Here is a 25,031-nt window from a genome sequence, read left to right on the forward strand (position 1 = left end):
TGACGGGTTGGGGAGCCCACTGCCTGGGACGGACAGCGCAGGGGCTCTGGTCTCCTGCAGAGACGAAATGGTCCATCAACCTCCTGGAACTCCGAGCCATTCGGTTGGCGCTTCTAGAGTTTCTCCCGGCACTGGTGCTGAGGTTTGTACGGGTCCTGTCAGACAATGCCACGGCTGTGGCCTATGTTAATCGCCAGGGAGGTACCAGGAGCGCCCCTCTAGCCAAGGAGGCCATGAAGCTATGCCTGTGGGCGGAAGCAAATCTGGAATAGCTGTCGGTTGCCCACATTGCGGGAGTCATGAATGTCAAGGCGGACTTTCTCAGTCGCCATACCTTGGATCCCGAAGAGTGGCAACTGTCTGCTCGGGCGTTCTTGGACATCACGAAACGCTTGGGCCGGCCGAGCCTGGATCTGATGGCGTCCTCGGCCAATTGCCAAGTGCCGCGTTTTTTCAACAGAGGACGGGACCCTCTATCTCTGGGAGTCGATGCTCTTCTCCAGCAGTGGCCGGCACAGGAGCTTCTTTATGTGTTCCCACCCTGGCCCATGATGGGCAGGGTGCTAGGCCGGGTGGCAAAGCATCCGGGCCGGGTGATCCTGGTGGGTCCGGATTGGCCCAGACGTCCCTGGTATGCGGACTTAGTCAGACTCTCGGTGGGCGGCCCTCTGCGGCTGCCAGCGGAGCGGGGCCTCTTACATCAGGGTCCCGTGGTGATGGAGGATCCCTCCCCCTTTGGTCTTACGGCCTGGCTCTTGAGCGGAAGCGGCTGAGGAAGAAGGGCTTCTCGGACAAGGTCATTACCACTATGCTGAGAGCGAGGAAGCGCTTTACTTCTACCACTTACGCCAGGGTTTGGCGTACCTTTGCGTCGTGGTGCGAGGCAGGCTCTGTATCGCCCTTCACTGCTCCAATTTCTTCAGTGTTGGTGTTCCTGCAAGAGGGGCTGGAGAAAGGCCTGTCGCTCAGTTCACTGAAAGTCCAGGTGGCGGCTCTAGCTTGCTTCAGGGGTCGCCTGAAGGGGGCTTCCCTGGCTTCACAGCCAGATGTGGTACGCTTTCTCAAAGGAGTTAATCACCTGCGCCCCCCCTCTGCACTCGATAGTGCCTACGTGGAATCTCAATCTGGTACTAAGGACCTTGCAGAAGCCGCCCTTCGAGCCCTTGCCAAGGGGAATCGCTGAAGGACCTGACGCTGAAAGCGGTCTTCCTGGTGGCTATCACATCAGCCAGAAGAGTTTCCGAGCTCCAGGCTCTCTCGTGTAGAGAGCCGTTCCTGCGATTCACTGAGGCAGGAGTATCGATTCGCCCAGTGCCCTCCTTCCTGCCCGATTGTTTCTCGATTCCATGTGAATCAGCAGCTTTACCTACCCTCCTTTCGTAGGGAAGATTACCCAGAGGAGTACCCTGCGCTCAAATACCTGGATGTTAGACGGGTCATCATCAGATACTTGGAAGTAACCAATGATTTCCGAAAGTCGGATCACCTGTTCGTGCTGTTCGCAGGCCCTCGTAAGGGTCTGCAGGCATCTAAGCCTACAGTGGCACGTTGGGTCAAGGAGACGATCGCGGCAGCTTATGTGGCGGCAGGGAAGATTCCGCCTATTCAGCTGAAGGCACACTCTACTAGAGCACAAGCAGCCTCGATGACGGAGTCCAGATCTGTCTCCTTGGAAGAGATTTGCAGAGCGGCTACTTGGTCGTCGGCTCATACCTTCTCACGACATTACCGCTTGGATGTGGCTGCTCGGGCCGAGGCCCAGTTTGGGGCTTCAGTTTTGCGTTCAGGGATTTCCATGTCCCGCCCTGGGTGAGTACTGCTTCGGTACATCCCACCAGTCTATGGATTGATCGGCTTGATGATAGGGAAGGTAAAATTATGTATCATACCTGATAATTTTCTTTCCCTTAATCATAGCCGATCAATCCATAGCCCCTCCCAGATATCTGTATTGTTTGTGTTCTGGTTATATTTCAGGTTCAAGTTCAGTCTTCATTTCCTGTTCACGAGGACTTTGTGTTCAAGTTCTTCCAATTGAAGTCTCTTCGAGTTGAGACGATTTTGTGTTACAGTGAGCTGCTGCTTCCTCTCCCCCCCCGTTCGGCGGTGGCTGGATTGATAACTAAATTATGCCAGCGCTCCCTCCCGCTTCGTGCGGCTGTAGGGTAGCTTTGTATCCCTCCTGCTTCGGCTGTGTTAGGGTAAGCCAGCTCCTCCCGCGGTTGCGGTAGCAGGATAAGCCAGTTCCCCCCGCGTCGGCGGGTGTGGTTTCCCGCCCACTGCCCCGGCGGTGGTGCGCTGGAATATATCCCCTCCCCCGCTTCGGTGGTGGTGAGCTGGGCAGAGTGTCCCTTTGTGGGTGTAATTCTCTAAGTGCTGAGTCCTGCGGATGGAGCTTTGATATCGACATATTGGGGAATTTCCGGCAGCACATGACCACATATAGGGAGGAAAAAGATTGCTCTCTATCTCCACTTGCTGGTAGATGGACACAACCCATTTTTGTGTTTTTTTTCAGTTACTCTGGGGGAACCGAATGAACCCTGTAAAGAGGAATATTACATATCTGCCACGGGGAAAGGGGGGGGGTTGGGATGGTTAATCCGGTTCTTACGTTCAGTTCTTTCTTTATCCAGTTTAATTTGGGGAAGGCGGTGGGGCGAGATGCTCCGGGATGGGCGTGTAGTGTTGTGCAGTGGTGGGAGGAGTTTTGGGGTCCGTGGTTGGAAGGGGGGAAAGTGGTGGGCCGACGGAGGGGTTTCCCGGGAAGCGTTGGTTATTACAGGACATTGACTAAACTGGTGCGGTTGTGGGGGATTACGGTGGAGGAGGTTAAAGAGGGAAGGAGGGAGGTATGGGTAGAGAGAGTGCGGATGCAGCGATTCTCCTCTCCTTTGGCACTTCGGGACGCTCCAGAGCCAGTTCTGCAACAAGGCTTGCAGTTTGTGGCATCAAAGCGGATTCCACACAAATATCGTGACATTGCCTGGCTGTCCCTACACGGGAAACTGTATGTGAGAGCAAACTTGAATTATAGGAACGTACAAGATCGTGATTGCCCAAGGAGGGAATGTGTTGGTTGTACTGAGACGATGGATCATTTCCTTAGGGAATGTCCATTTTCGATTCTGGTATGTAAACGTGTGGCCTCCCTGCTTCATATCCCCAGCTTTTGCACCTACTCTTATATGGTGGATGCTTGGAATGCCCTCCCGCGGGAGGTGGTGGAGAGGAAAATGGTAACGGAATTCAAACATGCGTGGGATAAACATAAAGGAATCCTGTTCAGAAGGAAAGGATCCTCAGGAGCTTAACCGAGATTGGATAGCAGAGCCGGTAGTGGGAGGCGGGGCTGGAGGTTGGGGGGCGGGGATAGTGCGGGGCAGACTTATACGGTCTGTGCCAGAGCCAGTGGTGGGAGGCGGGACTGGAGGTTGGGAGGCAGGGATAGCGCTGGGCAGACTTATACGGTCTGTGCCAGAGCCGGTGGTGGGAGGCGGGGATAGTGCTGGGCAGACTTATCCGGTCTATGCCAGAGCCGGTGGTTGGGAGGCGGGGCTAGTGCTGGGCAGACTTATACGGTCTATGCCAGAGCCGGTGGTTGGGAGGCGGGGCTAGTGCTGGGCAGACTTATACGGTCTGTGCCCTGAAGAGCACAGGTACAAATCAAAGTAGGGTATACACAAAAGTAGCACACATGAGCTGTCTTGTTGGGCAGACTGGATGGACCGTGCAGGTCTTTTTCTGCCGTCATCTACTATGTTACTATGTAAGCCCAGCATTCTGTTTCCAACAATGGCCAATCCAGGTCACAAATACCTTGCAAGATCCCCAAAAAGTACAAAACATTTTATATTACTTATCCCAGAAATAGTGGATTTTCCCCAAGTCCATTTAATAATGGTCTGTAGACTTTTCCTTTAGGAAGCTGTCCAAACCTTTTTAAAACTCCGCTAAGCTAACCGCCTTTACCACATTCTCTGGCAACAAATTCCAGAGTTTAATTACACGTTGAGTGAAGAAAAACTTTCTCCGCTTCATTTTAAATTTACTACTTTGTAGCTTCATCGCATGCCCCCTAGTCCTAGTATTTTTGGAAAGCGTAAATGGATGCTTCACATCTACCCGTTCAGCCCCACTCATTATTTTATAGACCTCTATCATATCTCTCCTCAGCCGCCTTTTCTCCAAGCTGAAGAGCCCTAGCCGCTTTAGCCTTTCGTCATAGGGAAGTCGTCCCATCCCCTTTATCATTTTCGTCGCCCTTCCTCTGCACCTTTTCTAATTCCACTATATCTTTTTTGAGATGCGGCGACCAGAATTGAACACAATATTCGAGGTGCGGTCGCACCATGGAGCGATACAAAGGCATTATAACATCCTCGTTTTTGTTTTCCATTCCTTTCCTAATAATACCTAACATTCTATTTGCTTTCTTAGCCGCAGCAGCACACTGAGCAGAAGGTTTCAATGAATCATCAATGATGACACCTAGATCCCTTTCTTGGTCCATGACTCCTATTCTACGAGGACAAGCAGGCTGCTTGATCTCACATATGGGTGACGTCCACGGCAGCCCCAGGTCCGGAAAATCTTCCTAGCAACAAAGGTTGCTAAAGCCTTTGAGTGCACGGGTGCGCGCACCGCGCATGCGCGGCCATCTTCCCGCCCGTTGCGCGAGAGTCCCGCTTCAGTCTTCTTTTTTCCGCGGTCAAGAGCGGCTGTTTACGGCGGTTCTGTGCCCCAGAAAAGAAGAGCCTTCGTTTTACTCGGCTTTTCACCGGTTTTTTCTTCTCCGTCGTGGTTGTGCATGAGCTGTTTTCGTTTTTCTTTAAAAAAAAAACCCCCAAAAACTTATTTTCTCTTAGTTTCTTTAGTTTTTGCCCTCAAGTTTCCTTTCGTCGTCATGTGCGGCCATTTTGGCTGCCTGTACGGGTTTTCTCCCTTGTTTGTGCCCTTCCTTTGGCAACATTGCGAATTTTGATTTCGCCGCCACTATTTTTCCGTTGATGACATTGAGGCTCGCCAGCGTCTTCAAGAAGTGCACTCGGTGCAACCGGGCATTCTCGGAGGACAAGCAGGCTGCTTGTTCTTACGACTGGGTGACGTCCGCGGCAGCCCCCACCAACCGGAAGAAGCTTCGCGGGCGGTCCGCACGCAGGGCACGCCCACCGCGCATGCGCGGCCGTCTTCCCGCCCGTGCACGACCGTTCGCGCCAGTCTTTTCTTTTCCGCGCTGGAGAGAGTCGTGCGTCGCCGCTCTCTCTTAGCCCCGGAAAACCGTCGCGTTGTCCGCGAATTCGCTAATTTTTTGTTCTTTGTTGCCGCGCGCTTCAAACCTTTTTCCTTTCTTAAAAAAAAAAAAAAAAAAGGAAGAGAACGCGCTGAATTTTTCCCTCGTTCTCTAGCGGGGGCGTCGCGTTGCGGCCTTGTGGCCGCGCGGTCGCTTTATTTTTCGAGGTGTGATTTACCGCCACCATCGACGACTTTAACTTCGCCGACGCGATTTTTCCGTCGATGTCCTCGAAGGTCCCGAGTGGATTTAAGAAGTGTGGTCGGTGCGGCCGGCCTATCTCGCAGACCGACACCCACGCTTGGTGCCTCCAGTGCCTCAGGCCGGAGCACAATATCAAGTCGTGTTCTTTGTGTCTTGGTCTCCGGAAACGGACTCAGGTTGCGAGGCAAGTTCTTCGGGACCGTCTTTTTGGAACTTTGCGCCGGCCCCTCGACGTCGACCTCGACGGCATCGGTATCGACGGCCGGTTCTTCGGTACCGGTACCGGTGTCCGCGAAATCGGCACCGATGGCATCGACCCCAGGAGTACAGGTCCCGTCGGCCCGCCGGTCCTCCGGTGACGGTAGGGGTGAGAGGCCGCGTGGGCATTCGGCCCCGGTCACTCCCTCTGCTCATGGCCCTCGGGACCGAACCCTGTCCGACCCAGCCCCTCGATACCGAGGGGGATCGACCTCCTCCTCCGTTCCACCTGGCACCGATGACGGGCACCGCAAGAAACAAAAGAAGCACCGTCATCGGTCCCCATCGGTGCGCCCGGCCCTCGGTGCCGGAGAGGAATCGACGCCAAAGCGTCCGCAGTCGAGAGGAGAGGTCCCCCTCGGTAGTGGAGGTACCGACGCATTAGGGTCCCAGCACTTCGGTACAGTCTCCTGGACCCGAGCATCTTCCGGCACCGACGCCTCTACAGGCCCCCCGTCTTTCCCGACAGCGGGCCTGGACGAGTGCCTCCGAGCCATCCTTCCGGGGATCCTGGAAGGGCTGATGCGCCAGACTGTGCCGGCGCCGGGGGTGCTTGCGCCCTCGGCGCCGTTGACTGTGGCGCCGGCGAGCTCTAGCCCGGTGCCGAGGCCTTCGACGCCGACGCCGCTTGCGGCGCCGGTCTCGACCGCCACGCAGGTGGAGTCCCCGTCGACGTCGATGGAGGGAGCTTCGTCCCCGCCGGCGCGGGAGTCCACCGCTCGACGACACCGAGGTCTCGGTGCCTCGACGTCGAGCCGGGCCCGGTTGAGGACTCAGCTGCATGAGCTTATGTCCGACACCGAGGAAGAGGCCTCGTGGGGGGAGGAGGAGGACCCCAGACATTTCTCCTCAGAGGAGTCTGTGGACCTTCCCTCCGACCCCACGCCTTCACCAGAGAGAAAGCTCTCGCCTCCTGAGAGCCTCTCCTTTGCCTCCTTTGTCAGGGATATGTCTATATGCATTCCCTTCCCTGTGGTCTCTGTGGATGAGCCGAGGGCTGAGATGCTCGAGGTCCTCGATTATCCATCACCACCTAGAGAGTCCTCCACGGTACCGTTGCACAATGTCCTCAAAGAGACACTGCATCGGAACTGGATGAGACCATTGTCTAATCCCACCATCCCCAAGAAAGCAGAGTCCCAATACAGAATCCACTCGGACCCACAGTTAATGTGGCCCCAATTGCCTCATGACTCGGCGGTCGTGGACTCTGCTCTCAAGAGGGCACGGAGTTCAAGGGATACCGCCTCGGCGCCCCCGGGGCGGGAGTCTCGCACTCTGGACTCGTTTGGGAGGAAGGCCTACCAATCTTCCATGCTCGTGACCCGCATCCAGTCTTACCAGCTCTACACGAGCATCCACATGCGGAATAATGTGAAGCAACTGGCGGACCTGGTTGACAAGCTCCCGCCAGAGCAGTCCAGACCTTTTCAGGAGGTGGTCAGGCAGCTGAAGGCGTGCAGAAAGTTCCTGTCCAGGGGTATATATGACACCTGTGACGTGGCATCTCGTGCTGCGGCCCAAGGTATAGTGATGCACAGGCTCTCATGGTTGCGTGCCTCTGACCTGGACAACCGCACCCAGCAGAGACTGGCCGACGTCCCTTGCCGGGGGGATAATATTTTTGGTGAGAAGGTCGAGCAGCTGGTGGACCAACTGCATCAGCGGGAAACCGCCCTCGACAAGCTCTCCCACTGGGCGCCTTCAGCATTCACCTTAGCAGGTGGACGTTTTTCCCGGGCCCGGCAGGCTGCACCCTATGCTTTTACCAAGCGTAGGTACACCCAGCCGGCCCGAAGGCCTCGTCAGGCACAGGGACAGCCCCAGCGCGCTCGTTCTCGTCAACAGCGTGCGCCTAAGCAGCCCCCTGCGCCTCCACAGCAAAAGCCGGGGACGGGCTTTTGACTGGATCCAATGGAACATAGCCGCCCTCAAAGTGTCCGTACCGGACGATCTGCCGGTCGGAGGGAGGTTGAAATTTTTTCACCAAAGGTGGCCTCTCATAACCACCGACCAGTGGGTTCTCCAAATAGTGCGGTGCAGATACGCCCTGAATTTGGCCTCCCTGCCACCAAATTGTCCTCCGGGAGCTCAATCCTTCAGCTCCCATCACAAGCAGGTACTTGCAGAGGAACTCTCCGCCCTTCTCAGCGCCAATGCGGTCGAGCCTGTACCACCCGGGCAGGAAGGGCAGGGATTCTATTCCAGGTACTTCCTTGTGGAAAAGAAAACGGGGGATGCGTCCCATTCTAGACCTGAGAGGCCTGAACAAATTCCTGGTCAAAGAAAAGTTCAGGATGCTTTCCTTGGGCACCCTTCTGCCAATGATTCAGAAAAACGATTGGCTATGTTCCCTGGATTTAAAGGACGCATACACTCACATCCCGATACTGCCAGCTCACAGACATTATCTCAGATTCCGCCTGGGCGCACGACACTTTCAGTATTGTGTGCTGCCCTTTGGGCTTGCCTCTGCCCCACGGGTGTTTACAAAGTGCCTCGTGGTGGTAGCGGCGTATCTACGCAAGCTGGGAGTGCACGTGTTCCCATATCTCGACGATTGGCTGGTCAAGAACACCTCGGAGGCAGGAGCCCTCCGGTCCATGCAGTGCACTATTCAACTCCTGGAGCTGCTGGGGTTTGTGATAAATTACCCAAAGTCCCATCTCCAGCCAACTCAGTCTCTGGAATTCATAGGAGCTCTGCTGAATACCCAGACGGCTCAGGCCTTCCTTCCCGAAGCGAGGGCCAACAACCTCCTGTCCCTGGCTTCGCAGACCAGAGCGTCTCAGCAGGTCACAGCTCGGCAGATGTTGAGACTTCTGGGTCATATGGCCTCCACAGTTCATGTGACTCCCATGGCTTGTCTTCACATGAGATCTGCTCAATGGACCCTAGCTTCCCAGTGGTTCCAAGCCACCGGGAATCTAGAAGATGTCATCCGCCTCTCCACCAGTTGCAGCACTTCACTGCTCTGGTGGACCATTCGGACCAATTTGACCCTGGGACGTCCATTCCAAAATCCACAGCCCACGAAAGTGCTGACGACGGATGCATCTCGCCTGGGGTGGGGAGCTCATGTCGATGGGCTTCACACCCAGGGTCTGTGGTCTCTCCAGGAAAAGGATCGGCAGATCAACCTCCTGGAGCTCCGAGCGATCTGGAACGCACTGAAGGCTTTCAGAGATCGGCTGTCCTGCCAAATTATCCAAATTCGGACAGACAATCAGGTTGCAATGTATTACACCAACAAGCAGGGGGGCTCCGGATCTCGCCCCCTGTGTCAGGAAGCCGTCGGGATGTGGCTTTGGGCTTGCCAGTTCGGCATGCTTCTCCAAGCCACATACCTGACAGGTGTAAACAACAGTCTGGCTGACAGACTGAGCAGAGTCATGCAACCGCACGAGTGGTCGCTTCATTCCAGAGTGGTACGCAAGATCTTCCGAGAGTGGGGCACCCCCTCGGTGGACCTTTTCGCCTCTCAGACCAACCACAAGCTGCCTCTGTTCTGTTCCAGACTTCAGGCGCACGGCAGACTAGCGTCGGATGCCTTTCTCCTTCATTGGGGGACCGGCCTCCTGTATGCTTATCCTCCCATACCTTTGGTGGGGAAGACCTTACTGAAGCTCAAGCAAGACCGCAGCACCATGATTCTGATAGCGCCCTTTTGGCCCTGTCAGATCTGGTTCCCTCTTCTTCTGGAGTTGTCCTCAGAAGAACCGTGGAGATTGGAGTGTTTTCCGACTCTCATTTCGCAGAACGACGGAGCGTTGCTGCACCCCAACCTTCAGTCTCTGGCTCTCATGGCCGGGATGTTGAGGGCGTAGACTTCACTGCGTTGGGCCTGTCTGAGGGTGTCTCCCGGGTCTTGCTTGCCTCTAGGAAGGATTCCACTAAAAAGAGTTACTTTTTCAAGTGGAGGAGGTTTGTCGTTTGGTGTGAGAGCAAGGCCCTAGAACCTCGTTCTTGCCCTGCACAGAACCTGCTTGAATACCTTCTGCACTTATCAGAGTCTGGCCTCAAGACCAACTCAGTAAGGAATCACCTTAGTGCGATTAGTGCTTACCATTATCGTGTGGAAGGTAAAGCCATCTCTGGAGAGCCTTTAGTCGTTCGATTCATGAAAGGCTTGCTTTTGTCAAAGCCCCCTATCAAGCCTCCTGCAGTGTCATGGGATCTCACCGTCGTCCTCACCCGGCTGATGAAACCTCCTTTTGAGCCACTGAATACCTGCCATCTGAAGTACTTGACCTGGAAGGTTATTTTCTTGGTGGCAGTTACTTCAGCTCGTAGGGTCAGTGAGCTTCAAGCCCTGGTAGCTCATGCTCCATATACCAAATTTCATCACAACAGAGTAGTGCTCCGCACCCACCCAAAGTTCCTGCCGAAGGTGGTGTCGGAGTTCCATCTTAACCAGTCAATTGTCTTGCCAACATTCTTTCCCAGACCGCATACCCGCCCTGCTGAACGTCAGTTGCACATATTGGACTGCAAGAGAGCATTGGCCTTCTATTTGGAGCGGACACAGCCCCACAGACAGTCCGCCCAATTGTTTGTTTCTTTCGACCCTAACAGGCTAGGGGTCGCTGTCGGGAAACGCACCATCTCCAATTGGCTAGCAGATTGCATTTCCTTCACTTACGCCCAGGCTGGGCTGGCTCTTGAGGGTCATGTCACGGCTCATAGTGTTAGAGCCATGGCAGCGTCAGTGGCCCACTTGAAGTCAGCCACTATTGAAGAGATTTGCAAGGCTGCGACGTGGTCATCTGTCCACACATTCACATCACATTACTGCCTCCAGCAGGATACCCGACGCGACAGTCGGTTCGGGCAGTCGGTGCTGCAGAATCTGTTTGGGGTGTAAATCCAACTCCACCCTCCAGGACCCGCATTTATTCTGGTCAGGCTGCACTCTCAGTTAGTTGTTCTTCGTAGGTCAATTTTCTGTTGTATCCTCGCCGTTGTGAGGTTCCATTGACCTGGGTTCTTGTTTTGAGTGAGCCTGAGAGCTAGGGATACCCCAGTCGTGAGAACAAGCAGCCTGCTTGTCCTCGGAGAAAGTGAATGATACATACCTGTAGCAGGTGTTCTCCGAGGATAGCAGGCTGATTGTTCTCACCTACCCTCCCTCCTCCCCTTTGGAGTTGCGTTTTCATCATTTTTGCTTGTCCTTCAACTGGCGGGAACGGTCACGCACGGGCGGGAAGACGGCCGCGCAGGTGCGGTGGGCGTGCCGTACGTGCGGACTGCCCGCGAAGCTTCTTCCGGTTGGTGGGGGCTGCCGCGGACATCACCCAGTCGTGAGAACAATCAGCCTGCTGTCCTCGGAGAACACCTGCTACAGGTATGTATCATTCACTTTTCCCACCTATTTGCAGTCTCAATGTGGCTTACAGAGTTTGTTATGACATTGTCATTACATGATATCAGATACACTTAGTGTTATGTAGAGATTAAGTAAGGGAAGAGAGAAGAAAGGTGCCAGGTAGGTTAGTATGGGAGTGGACTTTGATAATTGGAAGGATTGATGAGGTAGTTTTGTGAGGTTATGGGTTCTCTTTGTAGGCCTTATTGAAGAGATGTGTCTTTAAAGATTTGCGGAAGTTGGTTATTTCGTCAATAGCTTTCAGGGTTGTGGGTAGTTCATTCCATAACTGCGTGCTCGTGTACGAGAAGGTGGTGGCGTGTGTCTGCTTGTATTTTAGTCCTTTGCAGCTGGAGGAAGTGCAGATTGAGAAATTTGCGGGATGATCTTATGGCGTTCCTGGGATGCAGGTCTACGAGGTTTAGCATGTATATTGGTGCGTCTGTGTGAATGATTTTGTGTACAATCGTGCATACCTTGAACGCAATGCGTTCCTTGAGTGGGAGCCAGTGAAGTTTCTTTCTTAGGGGTTTTGCACTTTCGTATTTGGTTTTTCCAAATATGAGTCTGGCGGCGGTATTCTGGACTGTTTGGAGTTTTTTGATAGTCTGTTCTTTGTAGCCAGCGTACAGTGTGTTGCAGTAGTCTAGATGACTTAATACCATTGACTGTACTAGGGTATGGAATATGTATCTCGGGAAGAAAGGTTTTACTCTTTTGAGTTTCCACATGGAGTGGAACATCTTTTTCGTTGTGTTCTTCACGTGAGCATCAAGTGTGAGGTTTTGGTCAATGGTGACTCCAAGAATTTTCAGATTTTGTGCAACGGGGAGAGAGCAGTATGGTGTGGTTATAGTGGAGTAGTTGTTTTTGTTGTGTTGTGAGGTGAGTACAAGACATTGTGTTTTTTCTGCGTTGAGTTTTAGCTGGAATGCATCCGCCCAGGAGTGCATGATTTGGAGGCTTTGGTTGATCTTGTTGGTGATTTCATTTGGATCGTGTTTGAACGGGATGTAAATCGTGACATCGTCTACATATATGTAGGGGTTAAGGTTTTGATTGGCTAGAAGTTTGGCTAAAAGTATCATCATTAGGTTGAAGAGAGTTGGTGATAGGGGGGATTTTTGGGGAACTCCACATTCAGTTGTCCATGGTGGTGATCTGTTCGCGTTTGTTGTTACTTGGTATGATCTTGTGTTTAGGAATCCTTTGAACCATTTGAGAACTGTACCTCCTACTCCGAAGTATTCTAGTATATGTAGTAGTATTCCATGATTGTTTCATCACTATGCCCTCCATGAGTTTGGTTATGAGTGGGATAGATGCTACTGGGCTATAATTGGTTAGGTCCATCGTGCTTTTCTTAGCATCTTTTCGCAGCGGAGTAAGTAAGATGTTTTCTTTCTCCGTGGAAAAGAGTCCATTTTGAAGCCTGTGGTTTATATGATTCATGAGGTCTTTTTTGTATTGTTTGAGGGCGGTTCTTATTAGGCTGTTGGGGCAGATATCTAGTTTGCATTGTGACTTGGCGTATTTTTCAAGCCATTGTGAGATTTCATCTGGCGATATCGTGTCAAATTCGGTCCATGATTGGTCTGCTGGGCTTTCCTCAGGTTTTGGATCTAGACATTCAAGGATGCTTGTGTACTCAATTGTGTTGGTAGGTATCATGAGTCGGAACTTTATAATTTTTTCATTGAAGTAGCTCGTAAGTTTGGTTGCAGATGGGGTGTCTATATTGTTAGAGATAACATTTAGATGCCATTTCTTTTAAAGAAAATGTTAGTGATACTTCAGGTACTTTTACTTGCAGTTCCCAAGTTATACTATATTACAAAATAGATCACCCAAATTTTCTGTATGTTCGTTGTTTTTCAGCTGCACTACTAGATGTACCTGAGTGACAATATTTACATAACACCTTTGAAAAGTTTTTACATGATACCATACTAACTTGAAAATAGGGAAGCCGATATTCAGAAAAGCTGAGCTCCTAAGGTGCCTAATTTAAGTGCTAAGTGGTGAAAATTAGTACTAAGTTTTTGATTTTTTTTTGTCTCTGCCCTAAATTCATATCTGTTGCCTTCCACTTTTTAGGATTCTTAATGTAGGAGTTCAGTGAAACTGGGAGCATATATTTAGGAATTGAGCTCACAAAGTTAGGAGCCTAAACTTTTAAAATTGACCTCAGGCTATTTTGCTAAGATGTTATTTCTGACTAGAAGGGGACATATACAGTGGTGGAAATAAGTATTTGATCCCTTGCTGATTTTGTAAGTTTGCCCACTGACAAAGACATGAGCAGCCCATAATTGAAGGGTAGGTTATTGGTAACAGTGAGAGATAGCACATCACAAATTAAATCCGGAAAATCACATTGTGGAAAGTATATGAATTTATTTGCATTCTGCAGAGGGAAATAAGTATTTAATCCCTCTGGCAAACAAGACCTAATACTTGGTGGCAAAACCCTTGTTGGCAAGCACAGCGGTCAGACGTCTTCTGTAGTTGATGATGAGGTTTGCACACATGTCAGGAGGAATTTTGGTCCACTCCTCTTTGCAGATCATCTCTAAATCATTAAGAGTTCTGGGCTGTCGCTTGGCAACTCGCAGCTTCAGCTCCCTCCATAAGTTTTCAATGGGATTAAGGTCTGGTGACTGGCTAGGCCACTCCATGACCCTAATGTGCTTCTTCCTGAGCCACTCCTTTGTTGCCTTGGCTGTATGTTTTGGGTCATTGTCGTGCTGGAAGACCCAGCCACGACCCATTTTTAAGGCCCTGGCGGAGGGAAGGAGGTTGTCACTCAGAATTGTACGGTACATGGCCCCATCCATTCTCCCATTGATGCGGTGAAGTAGTCCTGTGCCCTTAGCAGAGAAACACCTCCAAAACATAACATTTCCACCTCCATGCTTGACAGTGGGGACGGTGTTCTTTGGGTCATAGGCAGCATTTCTCTTCCTCCAAACACGGCGAGTTGAGTTCATGCCAAAGAGCTCAATTTTTGTCTCATCTGACCACAGCACCTTCTCCCAATCACTCTCGGCATCATCCAGGTGTTCACTGGCAAACTTCAGACGGGCCGTCACATGTGCCTTCCGGAGCAGGGGGACCTTGCGGGCACTGCAGGATTGCAATCCGTTATGTCGTAATGTGTTACCAATGGTTTTCGTGGTGACAGTGGTCCCAGCTGCCTTGAGATCATTGACAAGTTCCCCCCTTGTAGTTGTAGGCTGATTTCTAACCTTCCTCATGATCAAGGATACCCCACGAGGTGAGATTTTGCGTGGAGCCCCAGATCTTTGTCGATTGACAGTCATTTTGTACTTCTTCCATTTTCTTACTATGGCACCAACAGTTGTCTCCTTCTCGCCCAGCGTCTTACTGATGGTTTTGTAGCCCATTCCAGCCTTGTGCAGGTGTATGATCTTGTCCCTGACATCCTTAGACAGCTCCTTGCTCTTGGCCATTTTGTAGAGGTTAGAGTCTGACTGATTCACTGAGTCTGTGGACAGGTGTCTTTCATACAGGTGACCATTGCCGACAGCTGTCTGTCATGCAGGTAACGAGTTGATTTGGAGCATCTACCTGGTCTGTAGGGGCCAGATCTCTTACTGGTTGGTGGGGGATCAAATACTTATTTCCCTCTGCAGAATGCAAATAAATTCATATACTTTCCACAATGTGATTTTCCGGATTTAATTTGTGATGTGCTATCTCTCACTGTTACCAATAACCTACCCTTCAATTATGGGCTGCTCATGTCTTTGTCAGTGGGCAAACTTACAAAATCAGCAAGGGATCAAATACTTATTTCCACCACTGTATTGATCTTCCATGGTAAAGTACTACCATTCCAACAGAAAAAATCAAAACTGTAAGCAGTTGAGGGAAAAGTTAAATAATGAGGAGGAAAAAGCCTCAAGAAGTTCCCATCTGTCGGCTGAAAGAGCATTTCATATGTTAAATACAGCCAATTTTGCATATCCATATTGTAAAATCGTACTTTGTTTTAATAATTTTCCCATACATAAGGTTATGATAGTGTTTGTATGGTCACAGTTTTTTTTTTTTTTTTTTTTTTGGGGGGGGGGGGGTTAATGGATGTCTGTGGTCTTCAAAAATATAAGTACTTCAAAACAGTTTATAGACTTGCTGTTGGAATACTGTATCTGCTGCTAAAATGACAAAATTCTTCACATAACCGTATTTGTATATATTGGGCTACATTCTATATATTATGCCTAAAAATCTGGCGCTGAATTGAAATTCATCTCAGTTCATTCTATAAAGTATGCCTTAATTTAGTCATACTTTATAGAATAAGCCTACATTTCTGCGTGGTTTATAGAATCCACTGAGCGCCAGTTATGCAAAGTAAAACCTGGTGTAAATGCCTACGCCTAAATTAGGTGCAGACTTGGTGTATTCTATAACAATGTGCATAGATTTTGGAAATGCCTATATCCATTACCACACCCCTTTTCAACTATGCCAGAGGTAGGCAATTCAAGTCCTCGAGAGCCGCAGGCAGGTCAGGTTTTCAGGATATCCACAATGAATATGCAGGAGATAGATTTGCATACCAAGGAGGCAGTGCTTGCAAATCTTGCAAATCTATCTCCTGCATATTCATTGTGGATATCCTGAAAACCTGACCTGCCTGCGACTCTCGAGGACCGGAGTTGCCTACCCCTGAACTATGCGATTTAGAATTTATGCGCAGCATGTTTAGAATACGCTTAATTCTGTGCCTAAATTCTAATTAATGCCATTTAGTGTCAATTGCTTTTTAATTGGCAATTATTGGTTCCGATTGGCTTGTTAAGTTATGCGCCATTGTTATGGAATATGCTTCAATTTCTGTGTGGAAATCTTGGTGCGATATATAGAATCTGGGGCATACTGCATTACATTTGGATGTCTTGTGTTTTTATAAAGTTAACACAAAATGTAAATGTTTTACAACTCAGGGAGCTTCTGACACCTCAGCAACACTATGATTGGGGCTTACGGGCACTGAAGACAGTTTTAAGGGGATGTGGAAACCTTCTTCGTCAGATGAAGAAAAATGCAGTAAAAGTGACAAGTAAGGTTCATTATAAAATGTCATATGCTGTTCAAAGGGGTGGGGGGGGGGGGGCACTTTTCAAAAGGATTCTCCACAAGTAAGCAGATGTTTACCCATAGAGCAGGCTCACTGTTCCCCAGTGCAAGGGACTAGGAGAGGGGTAGGATGAGACCATTCAAATACACTTGGGGATTTCATTTTGTTTTCTGTGGACAAACAAGATAAAAGCAGGCACACAGATGTGTGATGCTATCACACAGTCCAGAATGGAACAACCTTCCCAGAGTTCAAAAAATAATGTAAAGTTCTGAGCATGTATGGCCCTTCTTGCATGCAGTGTTCTCAATCTCTCAGTTTTTTCTGTCATTGTTTTGGCAAACAAACAAAATAAAAAGAAAAGAAAGAAGAATTAGAACATATTTTCTTATTTTAATTTCCTATTGTTGTCTTCATAGCTAAGACTGAACTTTGGCTTTAGAACATGCCCAAAACGTGATGAAAAATCTGTAACTTCAACACTAATAATAGAAGTCTAATATGTTTAGATTCTGAGCACTAACAGACTTGACTGCAAGCATTATAGGAGAATGTAAGGACCGCATCCATCATCTGTGTGAATGTTAGGAAGTGGAAAACAGGTTCCAGATCTCACAGAAGGAAGATAAGAAATCTTCTGTACGGGCAGGTGGATTCTGCGTATTCCAATAGATCTTCATCTGCTGACTTCTCAACTTGCTTAGCATCCCTCCAAACTGTTCAGATGCTTGGGTTAATACACTCCTACCAGAAGATGGAGACTGAGACCCACTGACTTCAGAATGGTCCTATAAGAACCCTGTGCAGTCAGTATTTTCTCTGCATCCAGCAGATGGTAGACCTGGATAAGCCTGTGCAATCAGATTGGTCCATATAGGCTGGTGAGACACAAGGGCCCTGTTGAAGCCCCCAGGTACCAAAGCAAGTAATAGAATAAAAAAAAAAAAAAGAGAGAGAGAAATAATAATTTAAAGAGCACAGAAAGAAAGCGAGACAAACATTTGAGCCTTGGGGCAGTCTGTCAGGGCTGCGCCAGGGGCTAAAATAGACGAACACATAAAATTACAAATATAAAATAATATAAAAACATAATATATCATGTATAATAAAAATATATTTTTTGATTATACATGATATGTTTTTTATATTATTTTATATTTGTAATTTTATGTGTTCGTCTATTTTAGCCCCTGGCGCAGCCCCTTTGGGCGACACACGGCCTGTATCGGGCAATTTTCTGGTATATGGTATCATTAATAAAATCTTTAGATGTTATATTGATCTTCTGGTTTATTTTCCACGTTGGAATTTGCATATCGTTTGCCTTGTTTTTTTTGGGTCTGCTGCTAGTGTGTCAGGTGTGGGATAAATAACAGTACTCAGTGGGGAATAAATGCCCTTACTGGCCAAAGCTGTGGCTGATAAAATGACCCATCAGACAGAGGATGGTGCACATGGATGCTCATTCCCAGGGATGGCAGCAGTCCTGCATTTGATGGGAACCACTGCCATCTTGAATGAGACTGCTGTGTTTAAGGAACCACTGTAGCTGATGATGGAAGACCTGCCTGTGTCAGGCAGAGGAACTGGCAATGAAGGGGACACCTCCAGAGGTGGGGTGTTTGCCCTAGAACTTATTTTGACTGTGTACGAGGCTTTATGCCTCAAGTTCACAGGTCACTCTGTCCTAGGTCCTGAGGCCCCAGTGGGAACTCCCAAAAGACCATGACTGGATTGGGAGTTGGAACCTGAGGATGAGGTCTATGAGTAGGAGCTGGGTCACCTGAAGGAGTCTGAAGAGCAGGTAGACTTGATAGATGCCTGATTAGGATGTGGTCCTGGAAAGTACCCCTCAGTGGTACGTATATTTCACAAGGACAAACTCCAAGACCTTATTAGGCAAGTGTCTTCGGCCCTGAGTTTAAGGGTAAGGGTAAAGCATTTGATATTCTGCTTTTCTGTGGTACAAAAGTGGTTTACATTTTATATACTGGTACTTTCTCTGTCTTTAGTGGACCCTCAACCTAAGTTTGACCCAAAGACCAGTCAGTCATGCCACATCAGCTTTTTCAGCTTGAGCATTTAACATAGCATTATATCCCTCTATCAGTTTCTAATCTCAGGCCACCATTTTAGACTCTATCTTAATATCGTTCAGTTTGAACTTCCTATAAAGAACCTTAGCTAAAGCTCTGTTCAGATTAAGTACACTACATCCATTCCTCACTCAATTTAGTTCTTGGTCACTTAACTGTGGGAAACAGTCTAATGCGACCTCACTTAAAACCCTGCTTCCTTAGATACTGCTGGACTAGGTTTCATTATCCTTTTCTCAGAAAAGAGGGTCAGTTGAAAAGTTACCACTGAAGTTACCACCCTGTTACTATCAACTTGTTTTTGTAAGATGACAAAGAGGACATCGTCCAGAAGGTGGACCACTTCCAAGGTATACAGAAACCAACTAGGTGATTCCCTATGCATCAGATTATTCAAGACATGATTATGTTGAAATGGGATTTCCTCAGAGGCAGGCTTTAAGGTCGGTCAGTCCATGGTCTGAATGTATCCCATCCACACTGGAAGATAGATTCTGTGGCCCTTGAAAGTGGATGTGGTGGTTTCAGCGGTGATGAAAAGACTAAGTTTTTGATAGAGGGGGTCATGGCACACAAGGAACCACAAGACTGGAGAATTGAAGCCTTCCTGAAGCAGGTCATTGATGTTTCTGCTCTTGCCTTGCACATGGCAGTATGTGGTGGTTTAGTGGCTAGGGTATGGTTCAGATGGGCAGACAAGGTGTTGGACAGGCTGGAGAAAACTCCTGTGTAGGGAAGTGCAAGATTGAGATGGGTTCATCCTTTTTTGGCAGATGCACGATATGACTTGATTAGGGCTTCAGCAAAGAACATAGTGCTTCTCATGGTAGCTTGCCTGGGCCCTTGATTGCGAGATTGATCAGTGGATGTGGCATCCAAGGTGTGGTTGAACAAGCTACCATTTAAGGTAAAGTTGCTCTTTGGTGAGGAATTAGATAAGTTAGTGGACAGCTTAGGTGATGTTTAAAGTTCTTCATCTGCTGGAGGATAAACTGAAATCTGTCAGTTGGGGACCTGCAGGTAGGGATCACTTTTGGGACACCAGATGCTACCATCCAGGAAGAGTGGAGTGCAGTGGTGCAGGTATTTTCAGAAAGGACATTTCCTTTCTTGGAGGCCAAAGAGGCAGACTGATGGCTGCAGTGGAGGGCTCTGGACAATACAAGAGAATCTAATTAAGTTGTTTGGGTCCATCTTTCAGTTGCAGTCAGTGGCCAGCTAAAGACGTTCTACTGAGGGTGGGCCCAAATTAACACAGACTAATGGGTCTTAGAGGTTATCTGTGAAGGTTATGCCCTGGAGTAGCATGGCCTTTTTCAGATTGTTTCTTGAAGTCTTCCTGTTAGTCCAGGCTAAAAGTGTTGGTCATCAGGGATACTGTGGAAGCAAGTGCAGCTCCAGCTCCAGGACTCTTCTGGCAGAGCAAGGTACGAGTTCTCCCCCACAGATCTCGATATTGGCGATTCCTCAGGGAGACAGCAGATTTAAGTGATATGCCTACCCAATACACATATCTAACATGCAGTTCTTCCACATTGCTAGATCCGGGGGCTGCTCATCGACCCATTTTTTTAATATGCATTTCTTCAGTATGATCATGGTCAACAGTACAAATTGGGACTGAGCACTTCCCAACCCTTGTTCTCGGAGAGAATCCCCGCAGCCCATCAAAGTAACCGAATACTTCCACTCCACTGTACGTTGCAAAATTTCTTCTACCAATCCCAACACCCTGACCCACAGAGCATGCAGTGAAGGACATTCCATAAAGGAGTGTAGAAAAGTGCCCGCACTCCCCTTACACTTATTACACATGTCATCTTGCCACAACCCCAACACCTTCCCTCTGGATTTAGTGATATGTACCCTATGGAGGATTCTATACTGTATGTCTTGAAGGGAAGCGTTCGGGGTGATCCTTCTCAAATTATTAAAGACTGCTCCCAGGCGTTCCACTGTGATACCTTCTACTACCTCCCTGCTCCATGTCTCTGCTAAATGTGTCATATGTGATGCTTTCTGATGATCTCTAATCATTTGATGCCACCTTGCCAGCCCATTACATGGCGAACTTGTTTGTAGAAAAAGGTGATCTAATTTAGTAAACCGAATAACTGATTCTTACGTACTCAGTATTATGAGATCAGGGTTATCATCTATGCTTTCAACTAACTTCCGCAAGGCTCCTACTGTCTCAAGTGTTGCAGATTCACACTCTCCACCTCCACTCCTCCTGAACACCAGTGCAATAGAATCTGTTCCACTTCAAGAGGGGTTCTATTCCAAATACTTCCTTATTTCCAAGAAGTAAGGAGCACTGTATCTTTGGTTCTCATAGATCTCACATGCTTTACTGTATGCAAGGAAAAGTTCAAAATGAACATTCTTCCTCTATTCTCCCCATCTGTAAAGGCAATGAGATTTGGAGAGGGAGAGGGCGCTCTTCTGGACATGGATGAGGAACAAAGATTTCCTTTCATAAGACAGAATGCAAAAGCTTATGCACTATGTTCAAAACTTTTAGCAGTCCCCACAGGTCACAGTCAGAACCTATTTGCAGAACTTAAGCTACTTGACCACTGCAGTGGATGTGGTTCCCTTTATCTAACTGAAAATAAGAGTACTTCATTGGGACCTCAAGTTCCCGTGGAATCAGCATAACCAGTCTCTCAGTTTCACAGTTCATCCATTGCCATTCTTCAGGCAATATGAACTAGTAGAAATTTAAAAAGGAAAAAAAAAAACCTTCAGAAAGGTGTCCCCTTTGCATTCTTGGATAATTCTTTTGTGACAATAGATGCTTACAGTGTTAGTTGGAGAGCTCCTCTTGGCTGCCAGTTCATTAAAGAATTCTGGTTTAATACTGAAAGGGAGCTACACATCAATCATCCAGAACTGAGAACAGTGATCTACCTCAGCAAGCAAGTGGGGTTGCCTGTTCTCTTTGTCTATGTCAGGAGACGGAAAATATATGAGATTTTGAGATTTCCACTCACATAACTATTCAGGCCAGTTACAAAGAAAAGGGAGGAAAATGGTAGGTGTTTTTCGTAGTAAGATTTTCGAGGAGAGACTTGATGACCTGAGCATGTATATCCCGGAGGAAAGGAGAACCATAGGTGATACAGATGTTCAAATATTTGATAGGTATTAATCCGCAAACTAAACTTTTCCAGAAACATGAAGGTGGTTGAAATAGAGGACATGAATTGAGATTGAAGGGAGGAAGACTCAGGAATAATGTCAGGAAGTATTTTTTCATGGAAAGGGTAGTGGATACTTGGAATGCACTACCACGGCAGGTAGTGGAGATGAAAAATGTAATGGAATTAAAAAATGCTTGAGATAAACAGATAGGAATTCTGTATAGAAGGAATCGATTCTTAGAAGCTTAGCCGAGACTAGGTGGCAACACTGGTAATTGGGAAGCAAAGCCAGTACGGGGCGGACTTCTATGGTCTGTGCCTTGATTGTGGCTGGATGGATTTGGATGGGCTGGAATGGGACTTATCAAGGGCTTCGATAATATTCAAAGCCAGGCAGACTTCTATGGTCTTTGCCTTGAAAGTTGCATGGACAAATCAAGTTCAGGTATATATATGTTGTATCACCTTGTATCACCTCATATCTTATGTAATGAGTTGACCTGTTTGGGCAGACTGGATGGACCGTATAGGTCTTTATCTGCCATTATCTACTGTGTTACTATGTTTTATTTTGTAATTGCACGTTATTCCCAGCTAGCAGTAAATCACACCAAGATTGAGAATGGTTATGATTTCCTACCACAGAACATTAGTCTTTTCTGTATTTATCTTCAAGCCATTGACTAATATCCAGTTACTTGCTGTCTTTAAGATCTCGTCCTTTTTTGATAGATTTCTATCACATGGGAAAACTAACAAAATATCATCTGTGTAAGAAAAATATAGAATCCCCAATGAAGATACGTATTCCTAGTGAATTTAAATAAAAATTGAATACAATTGGGAACCATTTCACCACTTTACTAATAATACCTGCTTCCTCTAACTTAGCCAACAGTATGTCATGAGTTATTAAATCGAACAGTGCCAACAAGTCATGCTGCATGACAAAAACTTGTTTTACTTTGTCCAAGAATAAAAAAAAGTTGTCATAATGCTACTAGTAATGATTCAGTGCTGTATTTGCTGCAATTTCCCAATTATGAGAAGTGAAACAAATCAGAATATGCCAGGTATTGCTGAAACTAATCCACTACAATAGCCTCTAACTTTTGTCAAAACTGGGAAATTTGTGACAGGATTACAATTACCTAATTTTTTCCCCTTTAACGAAGGGGTTAAATTATTTGATAAAAGAAAGCCAAAGCAAAGAATGGAAACTTTTCAGAATGTTTAAACTGGTAATTTAATGTGTGAGTAAAGTAGGAAAAGAGTATATATTTTTACTGCAAAGATGATATTATCTCTTATTTCTTATTTATTTCCATTGAGTACCTTTATTGAATGATGGAATTGTATTGTTGTAAAGAAGTTTGTTCTTTAAAGGAGAACAATAAACTATGGTCCTTTAATGGATTACAATAAAATAATATATTGATAAATCACTTTACTGTACAGATGACCTCAGTAATTATTCTGTAAAGACTTTTATTTTAGTGACCATTGTCGAAGCTTGTGGAAACATTACGTTCAGTTCTTCAACCCCTTTCCCTCTTCGCTCATGTACTTCTCTCTCTCTCTCTCTCTCATATTTTTCTTTTACTCCCATCTCAAGTTCTCCTGCCTCGGGATGTGACTCTCTCCCCTACACCTTCAAATTTTGGGTTGTTGTTTTCCATTTCAGTCCCATTTTCCCACAAAGCTGGATCCCCTTCTACTTCCAGGTTCTAACAGTAGCAGACTCCATTAAAGGGCACATAATTCAGATCACATGACTGCATGCTCATAGCCCCAAAAGTGGCTTTACTGCTCTGCAGTGGTTACCTTATTGGCTATGAAGAAGGAAGGGGAAAACTCCCTGCAGGACCTGTGAACATGCTGACTCTCAGCCTTGTGCTGTCTGTTGCTGTCGCTCTGGGTGCATGGCTTTAAGATGATGGAGAGATAGAAGGTACTGAAGGAGCTGGGTTCTTGGTAATTAAGACCCATCTCTTTAACATGGCATACCACAAAAAGCAACCAATGTGAATATACACAACTCCCCCACATATATTCAGAACTGTCTTACAATAACTGCTTGTTATACTACTACTATGTTTTATCATTATCATGTTATCCAAAACCCTGCTGTAACACTAAATGTCTATTTTCTGATATATTTCCATTACTCATGATGTATTGTAAGCCACATTGAGCCTGCAAAGAGGTGGGAAAATGTGGGATACAAATGCAATAAATAAATAAATAAGTCAAGAGGAGCTTCTTTCTCCATGTAGCTTGATTAGTTTGCAATAAGATTTTCTACCAAATTGCTACATCTTTATAAGAAAAACACTTCAATTATTTTAAAATGATTTTTTTTCAGTTAATGAAAATCATATTGTTGTACAAGCTCTGCGACTCAACACCATGTCCAAGCTTACATTTGCAGACTGCTCACGTTGTGATGCCCTAATTAAAGACATCTTCCGTGGAATCGACTTTAAGGATGTTGAATATAGTGAACTGAATACAGCTTTGAAACAAGTATTTGAAGAAGCGAATTTAGAAATTATTCCTAGTCAGGTACGAAGGAAATTGTTTATCTAAAATGAGGTGAAGTTTTAATATTTTGGTGACTTGCCCATAGGAATACAATGGGCCTTGCTGCAGATAACAAGCTAAGCTTTAGTAAAAGACCCCCCCCCCCCCCCAATGCCTTGATTATAGTAACACCTATGCAGTGAATGATGACATTTTGTATGCTATATAGCTCAGCTCGGGGCCTATATTTCCTGATTTTCACCTTCACAGATTTCATGGCAGTATTTATGACTTTCCTTCTGCCTGTCATCGTCCTAATAAAATTAGGGGTTCTTTTACAAAGCTGCTTTATGCGCCAACACATGCCTAATGCAGCAAAAATGACCTAATATGGTATGCTAAAGTGTTCAGTGTTTATTTTGCCATCTGCAAACGCTAAGCAAGTGGTAATTTTTTTAAAAATTTAAATCATTTATTTATAATTTTTCATTTTACAAGGGTCACTTGCAAACAGTAATACAGAGATGACTGTACATTAATACAATATTAGAGGAAAACAATCTCAACTAGATACATGGATTATATACAATCTTTCTCTTTCTTAGACCACAAAATAAATAGGGAGAGTGAAACAAGACAAGGAGATCAATTAAACGACAATAAACAAAGAAAACGTGGTATTAACATGATTATCCCCAGTTATTATTTATCTGAATCATTATTCTACATCTATTGTCTGGTTGGCTTCTTCAAACCCAAGACGGTGTATAGTCAATTAATTTCATTGGAAACATACTTATTGTCCAATATTAGTGGAAATAATACACCTGATTTCATTTTTTCTCTTTTAAAACCAGAAATTATTTAACAATACAAACACTTGAATCTCTAATCCAATCCCCACTGATGAAGGTAATCCCAGTTTCACAGGCTTCACTCCTTTTGAATTAATATACTAAGAGGAATCATTTCAGAGGGAAAAACTTTAGGAGTCATACCCGGAACTCTGGGAAAACAACAATCTCTATATTAATCA

General features: G+C 46.9%; 1 protein-coding gene across 1 annotated transcript in view; it reads left to right on the top strand.

The window, feature by feature from the left end:
• Positions 1-25,031, top strand: part of DYNC2H1 (dynein cytoplasmic 2 heavy chain 1) — a 1,078,189-nt gene that overhangs the window by 372,734 nt on the left and 680,424 nt on the right. Inside the window, 2 exon segments of the mRNA XM_030202388.1 lie at positions 16,097-16,212; positions 23,838-24,037. Of these exon segments, the coding sequence (XP_030058248.1) occupies positions 16,097-16,212; positions 23,838-24,037 (316 nt within the window).

The sequence above is a fragment of the Microcaecilia unicolor genome, chromosome 4 (assembly GCF_901765095.1).
Source record: "Microcaecilia unicolor chromosome 4, aMicUni1.1, whole genome shotgun sequence".
Lineage (NCBI taxonomy): Eukaryota > Metazoa > Chordata > Amphibia > Gymnophiona > Siphonopidae > Microcaecilia > Microcaecilia unicolor.